The 13555-nt window shown below is 40.4% G+C and overlaps 1 protein-coding gene across 1 annotated transcript in view; it reads left to right on the top strand.

Annotated features, from left to right (window-relative positions):
• Positions 1–13555, top strand: part of THSD7B (thrombospondin type 1 domain containing 7B) — a 630654-nt gene that overhangs the window by 591400 nt on the left and 25699 nt on the right. The window contains exon 20 of the mRNA XM_087819873.1: positions 13153–13298. Coding sequence (XP_087675999.1) covers positions 13153–13298 — 146 coding nt within the window. The remainder of the gene's footprint in view (positions 1–13152; positions 13299–13555) is intronic.

Raw genomic sequence — 13555 nt, 5'->3', positions numbered from 1 at the left:
TTGAAGAACTGCCTTGCTAACAGTGGCCAATGCCAGAGGAGCTGCTGGCTGTGTGGGACAGTGTTTATTCAAAGGTCATAAGCTTAGCCAATTATAAAAATGTTGGCCTCTGTTGTTTTTGGAAGAAGTATGTTTTATATAAGTAAAGCTAGCTCCTGTGTCAGGTAAATGCCCAAATCAAAGTGGCTTAAACATCATAGACTAGAGACTAAGTTTTCACTCACAAAAATGGTAGAGTAGTTTCTGCCTCACAAGGTTAGTTAAAGATACAGACTGATAAAGGCTCAACCAGGTTTCTCTGGAGGGTTATATTCAGCTGGTTCTGTGGAGGTTTTTATGGACCAGGTAGGAAGGAGCATACATCTCTCCCATCTATATTCTACTAGGCAAAATTTAGTCTCAAGTCCCTAGCTCTGTGCAAGGTGGTAGGGCAGGAAGTGAAGTTTCCATAATGACAAGGAATGCAGAAGGCAGCTGATGCTCAGAAGCTGTGCAAACAAATGCATGGACAGCTCTCCAGCCTCCAGGCCAAAGCAGGGGCCATGCAAGAGTATCACAGAAATGCACAGAACTGCGGTTTAAGATCGCAGTGTAGCCCTGAGAGAGAGTTACAGTTTATCACAAGTAAATGTCAGAAATTCGGAGTAGGGACCTAGAGAGAGATCCTGTTCCACGGCTGGGCACTGAGCAGGGGCGGAGAAGAGATGAACCGAAAGGTGGAGGAATCATGGAATTGGGGTGGCAGGAGGGGATGCCAACACCCGGATCTAGTTGGCAAAGATATTTGGAAGCAGTTGTCTAAAAATCCTGTGACTGGCTCACTAGCACTAGAAATGAGCTCATTTCTGAGCTGCTCATCATCAAGGGTGCTGGGGTTATTGATGATTCTCTGCCTTACTTGGGAATCATCTGAAAACTGAGGCAGGATGCATCATGGGAAAGGGGCTTATCTGTGAGCTCAGCTGAAGACCCTGGAAAGGGCAGAGCTAAAAACAGTAGCCAGAATATGTATTAGAAAAATGTGGCTAGGGAATTTGGAAAATATTTCTGCAAAGAGCATGACTCAAAATGAAAATTTAAGAATCGCAATATCTAGTAAGAACATGCAGTTTCCTGCACAATTTAGAGCCTGCAGAAAACCCAGGTGGTAAGTTTAGGACCAAGATTTCAGTGACTAATCTAGAGTTCCTCAAATTTTCTGATTGGCAGGATGGCGTAATTTCTAGTTGGGCATCTACTTTAAAGTTGGATATATCCAGGTTCATATTGCCGCTGGTCAAGCCAATTCAGTTTTCTGAGTCTCAGCTTCATTTATAAAATGGAATTGACGCACGTATTAGAGGCACTGTTTTCGTTGTGAGAATTAAATGATGTGAAGTGTATGAAGGTACCTAGGATATGTTATTTTAGCGTATGTCAATTTCCAGCTCCATTTTCCAACCCACCAGCAGGAGAAAGGGCTCTCAGCAACTCTCTAGGATCTTTTAAAGATTATTCCATAGGCTCAGTCACTCTCATTTCCCACTCTCATAACTTATCCTCTTATTTCACTAAAAATCTGTATGCGATAGTCCTAGCCTAAGTGAACTTTTAAAAATGCAAATCTGAACACCTGTTTTCCTGTTGACTTCTGAGTCATTCATCAATTCACTTGTCCATAAGCACAGACCTATGTGCCAGTCACTGTTCTATGTGTTGGGGTTGCAGAAGTAGAGGAATAAAAGGTCATTTCCCTATTCTCATGGAGTTTATAATCTGAGAGAAAACAGACAGTAAATAAATAAATAGGTAACACTGTATACTGATGAGTTCACCAAAGACTCCTACAAGGGAGCGGTGTCATTCACATTGGCGATGTCCATCTTCAGAACTACCGGCTCCTCTTTTATCCAGTGGTGACCCACCCTGCTTATCCCACAGCCATAAACACTGCAGTCTTGTCCGCATGGGCCTCTGCTGGGGTGGATGACTCTCAGAGGTAAAGAGGAGAATGGAAAAGCAGAGAAAGGAAGAAGTCCTGTATTGTCAGCATGGTCCACAAGGACCCGTAGGATCTCACCCTGTCTGCGCTCCAGCCCCATCACCCTCCACCTGCCCAGCTGGCTCTCTGGGCTCCATTGTAGCATCTTTCAGCCACATCCTCGTGTGTACTTTCTTGAACTTTGGCACTTTTCCTTGTGTGGAACATCTCTCACCCCCACTACTGCCTCTTACTACTTTTATCAAGCATGAATTACTCTCTAATGGTTGGTTGTCTAAGGGGCCAAACACACTCTTGGGTTCTTTGTGGGTGTATCCCCCCAGTTCCTATGAAGCACAGTACCTGGCACTTTGGAGAAATTTCTGTTTGTCATTGCACAGGTGGTTCTGGACTGTAAGGGAAAGCCTGAAGGGGAAGAGCTTGCAGACTGGATCACAAGCCCAGGACAGCCAGCTGTTCCCTCTCCCCCTAACTGAATACGGAAATCTTAGGCATCGTCACCTAAGAATGTGTTCAGTGCCAGGGGACAGCATATCTGGTGGTTATAATTTTCCTGAAAGTCCTCATTCTGCCACTGTGCTTAGTCAGTGAAGCATGATAGATCGCCATGTTCTGCTAATAAACCACCTTTAAAAATTAGACCCCAATTTGTAAGTTTAATATTAAAACATCACTTTAATTTTTCAAACAGTTTTATTAGTGGACTCATCAGACGCTGCTTGTCTGATAGAAAGTAAACGGGGGGGAGGGACAACTTCCAAATCTGGATCCCACTCACTATTGGGGAATTCTAGGCAATTAGAGTTTGAACTTAAATTCACATTTTCTAAACAAAAATTAAAGATTTCCAAGGTAAAGTCACTGTGGAACTAGGGAAGGAATGTTAACTACTGGGAGAAATCAGGTTGTATAAATCATCTTAGAAATCATCTAAAGAGTATCCATTGGCACACAGATAAGGTGCTAGTTATAAATCACCTCGAGCTAATTTCTAATGCTCTAGCACAGCTGTGCTACAGGAATTTTTAAAACATGCAATACCTGACTATTTAGTCAGGGGCACTGACCTCTTTCCCCTTAGATTGTCAAACAAAAACAAGAGCTGTCTGGTGTGAGTGAATCAAAATTATACTTTTTTTAAATCAGTTCGGCAAAAGATATTTTTGGTGTGCTGCATAATTTTAGTAATTAGTTTATGTGTGCCATGAGATTAAAAAGGTCGAACATCTGTGTTCTAGTAGGATAACTTCTTGGGTATCTTTTCTTGACCCTTAGATGTCTTGATCTCCTAAATTGTCAGATATAATGATGCCTTTTTAAAAAAAATCTTTATTGATTTCTGAGAAAGGAAGGGAGAGGGAGAGGTAGAAACATCAATGACATGAGAGTCATTGATCAGCCGCCTCCTGCATGGCTCGACTGGGGATCGAGCCCGCAACCCGGGCATGTGCCCTCACTGGGAATCGAACCCTGATCACCTGGATCCTAGGTCGGTGCTCAACTGCTGAGCTACCCCCAGCCAGGCATAATGATGCCTTTTTAAAAAATATTCCTCAATCCTGAAATCTGACAAACCCTCCGGTGCTCTGCTTTAAATGTGTATGTATTCTGTTTTTTCCTTTATTTAGTCAATAAAGGTTTACGAAGTTGACACCTATTATGCAGGCACCTAAGGGTATCCTTTTTCATTGTCAAGAGTGACAGTGTAGAAAGTAAATGATACAGTGACCCTGCTATTTTGAGTTGTAATCTTGAAGGCAGGACGTAGGAGAAATGTATTCATATATTTCACAAATACTCACTGGGTGCTTTCTGAGCACCAGGAGTGCAGGGTACACTGTGCATGGAACTAAATTCCCCGACTTTGTAAATGTAACAGTCTAGGGGAAAAGGAGATGATGGTGAGACAGCACATCAACAAGTAAATAAACACAAAACTAACAGACGCTGAGCAGTGGTATGAGAAAATCGAAACGTGTCCTGTGACGGAGAGTGACAAGTGTCTTGCAGGGAAGTGAGGGATGGGGAAGGAAGGCTGCTGAGGAGGTGATATTTGGGTCAAAATTGAATGACGAGGTCAGTAGCTCTTAGAACTATTGTTTTCTTTACTAGATGCCCAGGGTTCAATCTCAGCATTTTTTATTATCTGTTTGCAGTCAAGGCTCTGTGTTAGGACCTATACACAAAAACATAAAAATGAGTCTTTTTCTAGTTCTCTTGGGGGCCACCTTCAATATTAAAAAGAATAGAGCAGTAGAAAAAATACTGGGACACATTGAAATGTTAAGCATCTCCCCTCAGGACCCTGGCAAGCAGGCGGCCCCTGTGGAATATTATATTACCCTCCGCCAGTTCCCAAGCCTCGGCCCCTTCCAACCTCCCGGCTCCACCGCTCCGTCACCTCCCCCGGCAGGTAGTAATGTCCCTAACCCTCACTCAGCACAAGCTACAAGTGATAATCACAAGCAGAACCGTAGGGCACAGATGAACTTGTTTCTTAAACGAGACCAAAATGTGGAGCTGAGGTTGGTCACTCGTGAAGAAGCGTCTGCGGCGGCCAGCAGCTGTCCTGTACCCGCCGCTCTTGGTTCCACCTGGTGGTGGCAGTGGGGCAGAGACCGCAAGAGCAGACAGACGGGAGTGAGTCACAGTGAAGCGGGCAAGCGAGTTGCGAGGGAATCTGACTTCTTTATGAAAGGCAAAAGCTCACACGGTCGTCTCCGTTTATGGATTCACTGGGTTGTCGGGCAAAACCAGGAGCCACACTTCACCTTCAAACCCACAGATCGACATGGGTCCGAGGGGACCCTTTGAAATGAGTCTTTCCTCACTCTCCAGGCGTCTGGAGTGCCTCTTTAATGCGCACCTGATGCCTGGCATATGTGCTTCCTAATTGTGTTAAAGATTTCAAGGTCAGAGCAGTTTGAATCCAATTTATTTTACGTTAGAGAGAGAACGATTCTAAGCTTCCACTAAGGGATCTTTTTAGATAGATTTCAAAGATCAAAGCTTGTAATAGAGGAGCTTAATATTTGGATTAGTCACATTCTTTGTCGAATTTTCATCACTTCAGTGGAATGTAGAACTCCCTAAATTGAGCATCGCATGAATTATTCATAATTATTATTTAACCAGTAACATTCTAAGGAAGTTCTTAATCCCAGACTATGATTTTTTTTAATTTCACATTTTAATTCAATGTATCTGAGTTTATAATTCTTTTCTCTACTATGTTACCTAGCTGAGGAGTGGTATGATAAAATCAAAACAGGTCATGTGACAGAGAGTAACAGGTGTCTTGCAGGGAAGTGAGGGGTGGGGAAGGAAGACTGCTGAGGTGATATTTGTGTCAAAATTGAATGACAAGGTCAATAGCTCTTAGAACTGTTGTTTTCTCTACTAGACGCTCAGGGCTCAATCTCAGCATTTTTTATTATCTGTTTGCAGTCAAGGCTCTTGTAATTCTAAGATGGTATATAATTTCTGTCAACAGTAGCCCATAATGAAAAAATAATCTAATATTGATTATAAAGCACCCCAACATTGAAGTTTCTAGCTATTACTATTTAGATTTCAAAGGCAAGCAATCACCTTTATCTTTACTGTCTGTAGAATGTGAGCATGTGGTGTTCTTGATCAGGCACAGTCCAATCGCTATAAGAGTTCAAACTGATTTACTGTATCAATTAATTATACCTATAACAGGAGAACAAGGAGCTAAATAGTAGAGTAGAAAAAGAATAGATAAGGTGACAGAATATCTGGGCTTTAGAGCTGGCTTTTCCAATGGCAAGTTGTAGGACTTGGAGCTGGTCTGCAGAACGCACTTGAACTATTGTTGTTTAATTTGTAAACTGATAAAATATTAGAATACTTTGTAATATCATTTGGGCAAAGGCATAATCATTGATGCCAGGAGTTTTTAGTTAATTTCTTGCAAGAGTACTATGAAGTATAGGCATAATTTTACAGGTGGGGTGGCACCTCATCTGGGGTATTTCTGCTCTACATAGGTATGAATGGTGGTTCTTCAAGTTTTGTTAGCTTTTAATGGGACTCACATGTGTTGTTGAGGTAAGAAGTTAGAGAAGTCCAGAGTTCTTTATTCCCAAGCAAAACCAAAAGTGCCTAAAGAACTATCCCATTCCTGTGATACCTGTCTCTCTTGACCTTGAAAACCGTGTCTTGTTATTTCTTTGCTTAGCTGACCTCAGTCCCAAATAGGTGGTCATGGCTGGGACTAGTCTGTTTTACTCTGAAAAGCCTATGGGATCTGTATCGTGCCTAGATTGAGTGTTCTTTAAGATGAAAGTTATGTGGGTGCCTGAGCAATATTCCGATAAGCCAGGAAAACCCCCTGTAGGAGAAACCCATAGCCTGCAGCTGTGAACCAGAACTAATACTGCATCTTCCATCTCTGACATTGCCAAAGATCTGTCTTACATTGCAGCTCAGAACCATAATTTTTCTCCACTCTGTTACATTAGAAAATAACTAACTCCATGTCCACTGAGGTGTATATTTCAAACAATTGTTGCACTTAAAAAACTTGGATAAAAATTCCAGACAATATTTAAGAGAATAAAAAGTAGATACCCAGCACAGAGAGCTGCATGTAATTAACTGAGCATTTTATAAAACATCTAACCTTCCCTCTGCTTTCAGAAATTTCCTCTGACAAGTACCCAAAAGCGAATCAAGAGTTGTCACTGAGAAAGGTGTTAGCACGATAATTACTTCTCACTAAAGGAAAACAGAAAATCTATGAGTACAGGTAACATGTGCTGCAGAGGAGGACCTAAGTGCACCTCTCAAACTGTTCAAGTGGCCTAACAAATGCATCAGAGCACCTGCTACCCAAACGAGACTGAGATGTGGAAGGCGCATGCTTTTGGAGGAAGACAAATCTTGGCTCCAATTCTTCTAGCTGTGTAATTTTGCAAATTTTATTTAACTTTTATAAGCTTAATTTTATCACATATGAAATGAGAATAGTAATGTAAAATGTGAGACCAGGATTCCTGTTGAAGTGGTTTATTTGAGGGGCATGGGGAAAGCAGGTGCTCTTGGGAAGGCGAGCCAAGGAAGCAGGATAAGGCAGGGAAAGAATTAAGAACAGGCTATACCATCTCTATACCATCGCACATCGCATTCACTCAATTAATTTGGTCCCTCCCTCCATAATGAAAAATAATTTTATAATGACAAAAGGTATTACACAGTAAATTCCCTTAACCACAGGGACGTGTTATTAAAAGTAACAGGTTGGCATGACCAGCTATTAATGAATTTTTGTTGGTTTCCCTTATTTTTCATTTATTTATTTACTTTGTCAGCTAGTATAGACTAATATTAAATAGCAGGTACTAAACACTTAAGTATTTTCTCCTCTGGATTTATTCTTATTTTATTCAATAACCTGATTTTGGGTGCACATCAGGAAGGACCACCATCAACTTGAGGTTAGTGGCATTGACCCCCATCCTTTGTTGTGCAAGTTCACCAATCCCTCGTAGATGTCAGCTCCTGAAGGTCATTCCCTGACATTCATTGCGCATACGCCTTGGTAAAATAGCAAGCCAGTAATAATAATATGCAAATAACATGCTATAAGCTAAAAGTCAACTTATGTACTGTTCATTTGTGTCTGTGCATTGGCGTTTACAGGTATGTTCATGTAAATTGCTCAGATTATTTATCTAAGGTTAAATAGGTGTGGTCTCCTTTGCTCTATTATGATTGTATTCCCTTTTCCACTTTCTTTCACGTACATACTTTTGTTTGCCTGGGTCATTTTTAAATCGTCCAGAGCTATCAAACCCGTAATTTTCAGTTAATTCCACTGGTCATGTGCCAGGGCCACAGAAGAGCCATCGTTTAAAAAACATAACAGTAAAAGTGCATGGTTGCTGGTACTTGGACCTGAAGGTACTGTCAGAACAGGAAACTACTGCATTTGCCTCCATTTCCTGTTATGACTGTATCAACTGACAAGTATTTAACAAGTTTTGAAGATTTTTTACTGCTTAAAATTTCCCATGTCCCTGTTGCCAGTGAGGCCTCAGAGTGCACTCTGACTACAGCTGAGTCCAATGGAAATGTGGCCTGGGCTAGTATGCTCTAAACCTGTGTGCAGGCGTCAGCCTATTGGCCTCTCTGAATTTTGAGTGTGTGTGTTACTGCTAGTAGGCCTATTTTTTTTTAATGGAGGTCTTACCAGGCAATCCTTTTTTCTTCTTTGCAAGTAATTATTGCTAATGTAATAGTAGGCCCAATATCACTGTTGCTTGTAATGAATTCCAAATATTTCCCAAGGGAGTAAAGAAAAAGGCTCAGAGAGAACTGCTAGCAAACTTATCCTATCATAAATTGTGTTTTTATTAAATAGAAACATTTTGTAGGGAATGCTTTACTCTCTTTCATAGCCTGAAGAGTGGATGAGTAGAGAGTCAATTTCTGTTTCTACATCTCACTGGTATTGCTCATTAAGCAAATTATCTACATCTATTATTGAATTCAGGTTCCAAATAGATTCCTGGTCCCATATAGTATGCTTCTCTTAAAAAACATAAATCCAAAGAGGAGACGTCCAGACAGTGCCCAAGAAAATCTCCCACTATCAGATTATAAAAATGAGATTGTATAGCAGCAACCTTTGAGGGCAAAAGCAGTCCAGACCAGGGTGCAAGGGGTGTGGTGGTTGGGAAAAGGCTGAATCATTATGGATTTCATAGTCGTGTGCTTACAGTATTATGAATACAGGTAGCATGCTTTATATACCCACTGCAGACTTGTTCTAGGAATTGATATGAAATAGTTGTTAAAGTAAAAAAAAAAAATTAAAAATTTTAACAAGCACCTGCTATATTTTAGATATGCTATAAAGTGGTTTACATATAATTAGTGTAAGATAAGTGTAAGGATTCCACATCATCTCAGCATTCTTCACCTGAATCACCAATGAACTGCCCCCGTATCAAGCCCTCCCCCAGTCAACAAACATCCTCATTGACACACACTTGCTGTCATCGAGTCAGGGTATTTGTTTGTCAATCTCTACTTGCAAATGGAGTGCAAAATAGAGTGACCTGTACACCAGAGATTAAAGGGAGCTCTTGAGAAAATTGATGAAAGGCGACTCAAAGGCCAAAGATGCTCTAATCAAACTGCTCAAGCCAATCATGAAACAATGGATCCTTTACAGGAGAATGAGGGAAATATCAGGAGCCGCCGCCTTCTTTGTCCTGAGTGTCTGGTTGCGATTTTAATCTGCACGGCAGCTGATAGATCAAATAAGCCCTCTTGCGTGCTCTTTAGTTCCAGAAAATGTCCCATTTAGACATTTTATTATTTATTTAAAACAATTTAATTCCCATTTTAAATAGATTTACTTTTAAGTGGCATTTTCCCTAGCAGGAATAACCCTCGGCTAATAAGGACTTCCTGTATACTTAATTTTATTTTACAGAGGAGAAAATTTATGCTCAGAGGAGTTAAAGTACTCTCATGCAGTCACATCATTTACTGGCTGTTAATTTGAGAGAACTGCTTCCAAATAGGATTTTGATGCCAAGTCCAGGTTTCTTTTCACCAAACATCACTATTTTAATATTCTCTTTCTTTTATATTGTATATCAGATTTTTAAATATCTTTAATTTGGCAACAACCTCCACTGACCCCCTCCCCTCCCCTTATCACATGAAAATCTACTTTCACCAAAACAATTCCTGCATCTCCATGCTCCTGCTGTTAGGGGTCCCTTGTACAATGATCCTTGTTGAGAGACAGTGTGGTTGAATAGTCCATCCAATCTGATGTTTGGAATCCCAGGTAGTATTTGACCACTGTCATTGGAGATGGCAGGCCTCCTTGTTATACGATCTATGTTCCATGCAGCTACATTTTTTTTTTTAATATATCTTTATTGATTTCAAAGAGAGGAAAAGAGAGGGAGAGAGAGAGAGAGATCAATGATGAGAGAGTCATTGATCGAGCCCTCAACCAGGCATGTTCCCTGACTGGGAATCGAACCCTGATTGCCTGGATCCCAGGTCGATGCTCAACTGCTGAGCCACGCCCGGCTGGGCCATGCAGCTACATTTTATATTTACAACTTCAGGACTTGTGAAAGAGTATCTAATTTGAAGGGTACTTTCACTGATTATTTACACAACCAAATATCCCTGACTTTAAAAGAAAAAGGAACGTATTAAAAGATATCAAGTACCCCACAGAAACATTAGGGCCAGGGGTTACCTTTGAGACTCTTTTGCCTTTATTAGCAATTTTTAAACTGAACTTTAATATTAGATAATTAAATATAACATACTTCAAAATTTAGGGTTATTTTTAAAACCAAAAACCATATATATTCTTGGTAGTAATTGGCATTGTTTGAAAATCGTATCTTTGTGATTGGATAGCAAAAGGTAGAGAAATCCTATGGCTATGTTTTCAAGAAATGGTTTTAAGACTACATTATTTCAAAAATGTAAGAGCATTTTTTTTTTTCTATGAATCCATTAGGCAGGTTCCCTCCACCCCTATGTCCAGGAGAAGATATCTCTCACTTTAATGGAAATAAATAAAATAGTTCTAAAATAATGGCCATCCACATGCCATCAATTCAAGAACAAGCTTGGTTATTTGGTTATGAAGAAATAAAGCCTCTTTAGCTATGATAAAGGCAACACTGCATTGTCATTATCCTTACAAAGGTGGATCTAGAACAGAATGCAGTTATGACAGTAAAGTAATGGGTATTTAGGTCAAGAAAATAAACATAAAGGTTATTATAATACTGAAGAGTATATAAGGAAGAATGAATATAAAATCTTGAGTCAAATGTGTTCATCGCCTGGCTGGTGTGGCTCAGCGGTTGAGCACCAACCTATTATCCAGGAGATTGAGGTTCGAGTCCCTGTCAGGGCACATGCCCAGATTTCTGACTCAATCCCCAGCAGGGGCCATGTAGGAGGCAGCCGATCAATGACTCTCATGATTGTTGTCTCTCTCTCTCTTTCTCCCTTCCTCTCTCTGAAATCAATAAAAATATCTTTTAAAAAGTGTTCATCAAGCAGGGATAACATTTCATTTGAATGAGGTGATGTCAGACCTATATGATTTGATTTGAGTGATGTTGGAAATAACATCTGTCCAAACACGTTTCATTCAGTGCCCAAGGATGCAAATGGGTAGATTCTATTGTTGACCAAACCCACTTTATCTTTGACCCAATTTTATCAGCATCCAAAGTTTCTTTTACATCTTTTTGGTACTGTCCTTGCTGTCTTATCTGTGTCTACATAGCATTGTGACTAATACAGCATCCTCTGGATCAAAAGTCTGAGTTTGAATTCTGTTTTGAACTTACTAGTTTTTTGACCTTAGACAAGTGACTTACACTGTGCCTCAGTTCCCTTATCTATAATATGGAAATATAATAGAATGTCCTCTAGGATTATGATTATTAAATATTAATTGAATTAGTGTCTATAAAGTGCTATTACATATTTTATGATACCAGATATCCTGTAGATAATTTATGAACATATGAATTAAATGTTCAATTAGTGCTTAATATATATTAAACACCATGTTGGGACAGAAGCCCAAACCTCAAGGAATTTAGAATTCAGTGGTTAGAACTGCCTGTTTTTCTTCAAGGGACTTCTCAGAGAGCATTAGTTTACCACCAAATCTATAATAATGTTCCAGTGGCCAGTAAGATGTCAAGTCCACTGAAAGTGAGTCACCCTTGCTTGTCTCTGAACTTGAGAACGCCTGAGAATTGTTCCTACCCAGGGGCCTGGATTCTGCATGGAAGTAGAGTCATCACTAGCTTTCCAGTTCTCTTAAGATACAAATGTAGAACATTTGGAATTGACTAAACAATACCACTTTTAATAGCTTTACCAGCATTGCCTCAACCTATTCTTTCCCTGACTCTGTTCCAGCAGCCACACTGGCTTTGTCAGATCCTCAAACACATTCTCCTCCTTTCCATCTCATGACCTCCCCATGTGCTCTTTCTTCTGCATGGGACACTGTGTATCAGGTTGGCTTACACTACTTAAGGTTCTGCTTAAATTTCGACTGCTCAAGGAAGTCTTTTCTGATTTCATCCCAGAATGGGCTGCATCCCTCTAACATTCTCTAATAGAACCCTCCATCATTTCTTGAATATTTTGTCACAAATACATAATTCTATAACAATGGGAGGGCATTATACTCACAGATGTAATGGTAATGAAATTATATGCACGTAGTACCTCATCAGTAAAAGAAGAGTAAAGAAGAGTAAAGAAGAGTAAAGAAGAGCGGGTGAGAGATATGGAGAGAAACACAGACACTTAAATTCCATCCACTATTCCCCTTAATGAGCTTATGACCTAATGCTTAGGAGTGGGCACAAGTTGACATGGGAGCTCTGCTCTTTCCTCAGCTATTCTTATTAACCAATTTTCTTTCATTATGAAATGGAACACCAGAATTGGAACATGTTTTTTAAACAGCATGTCTCCACATAAGGCAACAATTTTATCTTGTGCTCAGTGGGAGAAAAAAAAATGATTTTAAACCCTAGGACAATCAGCCATGTTGAATTAATTGAAAAAACTACTGGGGCCTTGGGATAGTACATTCCTAGGGAATTTTCTAGGGTAATTCAGATTGTGTGCAATTTTTAACCTTTCTTGCTAATTTAGATCTAACATATAAAGAAGGTGCGGCTGTCTCTATTTTTAATATTGGCAATGGTGGCCTAAAATATAAGTTCTATGAGGGTCGAAGGTGCACCTGGCAATTTCATTACTGTATCCCTAGCACATAGCAGGACGCCTGGGTGATACTAGAGCTCAACAAATATTTGTTGAATGAATTAACATTCTGCTTGTGTTTACAGGATCAGTCTATTTGGAAACAATAGAGTTTGTACTCGGGGACACTGAAATAATAGCAGACAGCTTTCACATCCTAGCATCATGCAGACCTTAGATAACCTGTGTCTCTGTAGAAACCTAAATTAAAATGGCAGTGAAACTGAGAGCTGGACATGAGAGCTCAGTGTATTTTAATGAAGACTTACGTGTATAAGGCAACATCCTGTTTTTCAGTTTCCTTTCTAAGCCAAATTCTGCCCGAAATGCTGACATCTTCCTTAACATTTTAGGTCGCAGGAGCCGGACTCGATTTGTCACGCTGCCGACCCGAGGAGAAGGGCGCCCGTGCCCCACGGAGCTCACGCAGCAGAAAACCTGCCCGGTGACCCCCTGCTACAGCTGGGTCCTCAGCAACTGGTCTGCATGTAAACTGGAGGTAGGTCGTGCGATGACACCTAGAGAAATGCTTCCCAATATGTCCAAAGCACATGTCTGGTCAAGCCTCCGTGCCGATGGAATAAATTTCACAGCAGCAGGGGCCTGGCACGATGTATTTCTATGCAATGGAGTCCATGGAAAAATACAATCAATGATGTAACTTCAAGCAGGGTGATACTGCTAGGAAAATACCTAGCCCTTCATCAGGCGCTGATTATAATGGGCCGGGTCACAGGCCTGTCAATCTCCTTGACG

The sequence above is a fragment of the Miniopterus natalensis genome, chromosome 8, assembly GCF_054644295.1.
Source record: "Miniopterus natalensis isolate mMinNat1 chromosome 8, mMinNat1.hap1, whole genome shotgun sequence".
Lineage (NCBI taxonomy): Eukaryota > Metazoa > Chordata > Mammalia > Chiroptera > Miniopteridae > Miniopterus > Miniopterus natalensis.
The sequence above is the reverse complement of the archived record's forward strand: the minus strand, read 5'-3'. Positions and strand labels throughout refer to the sequence as shown.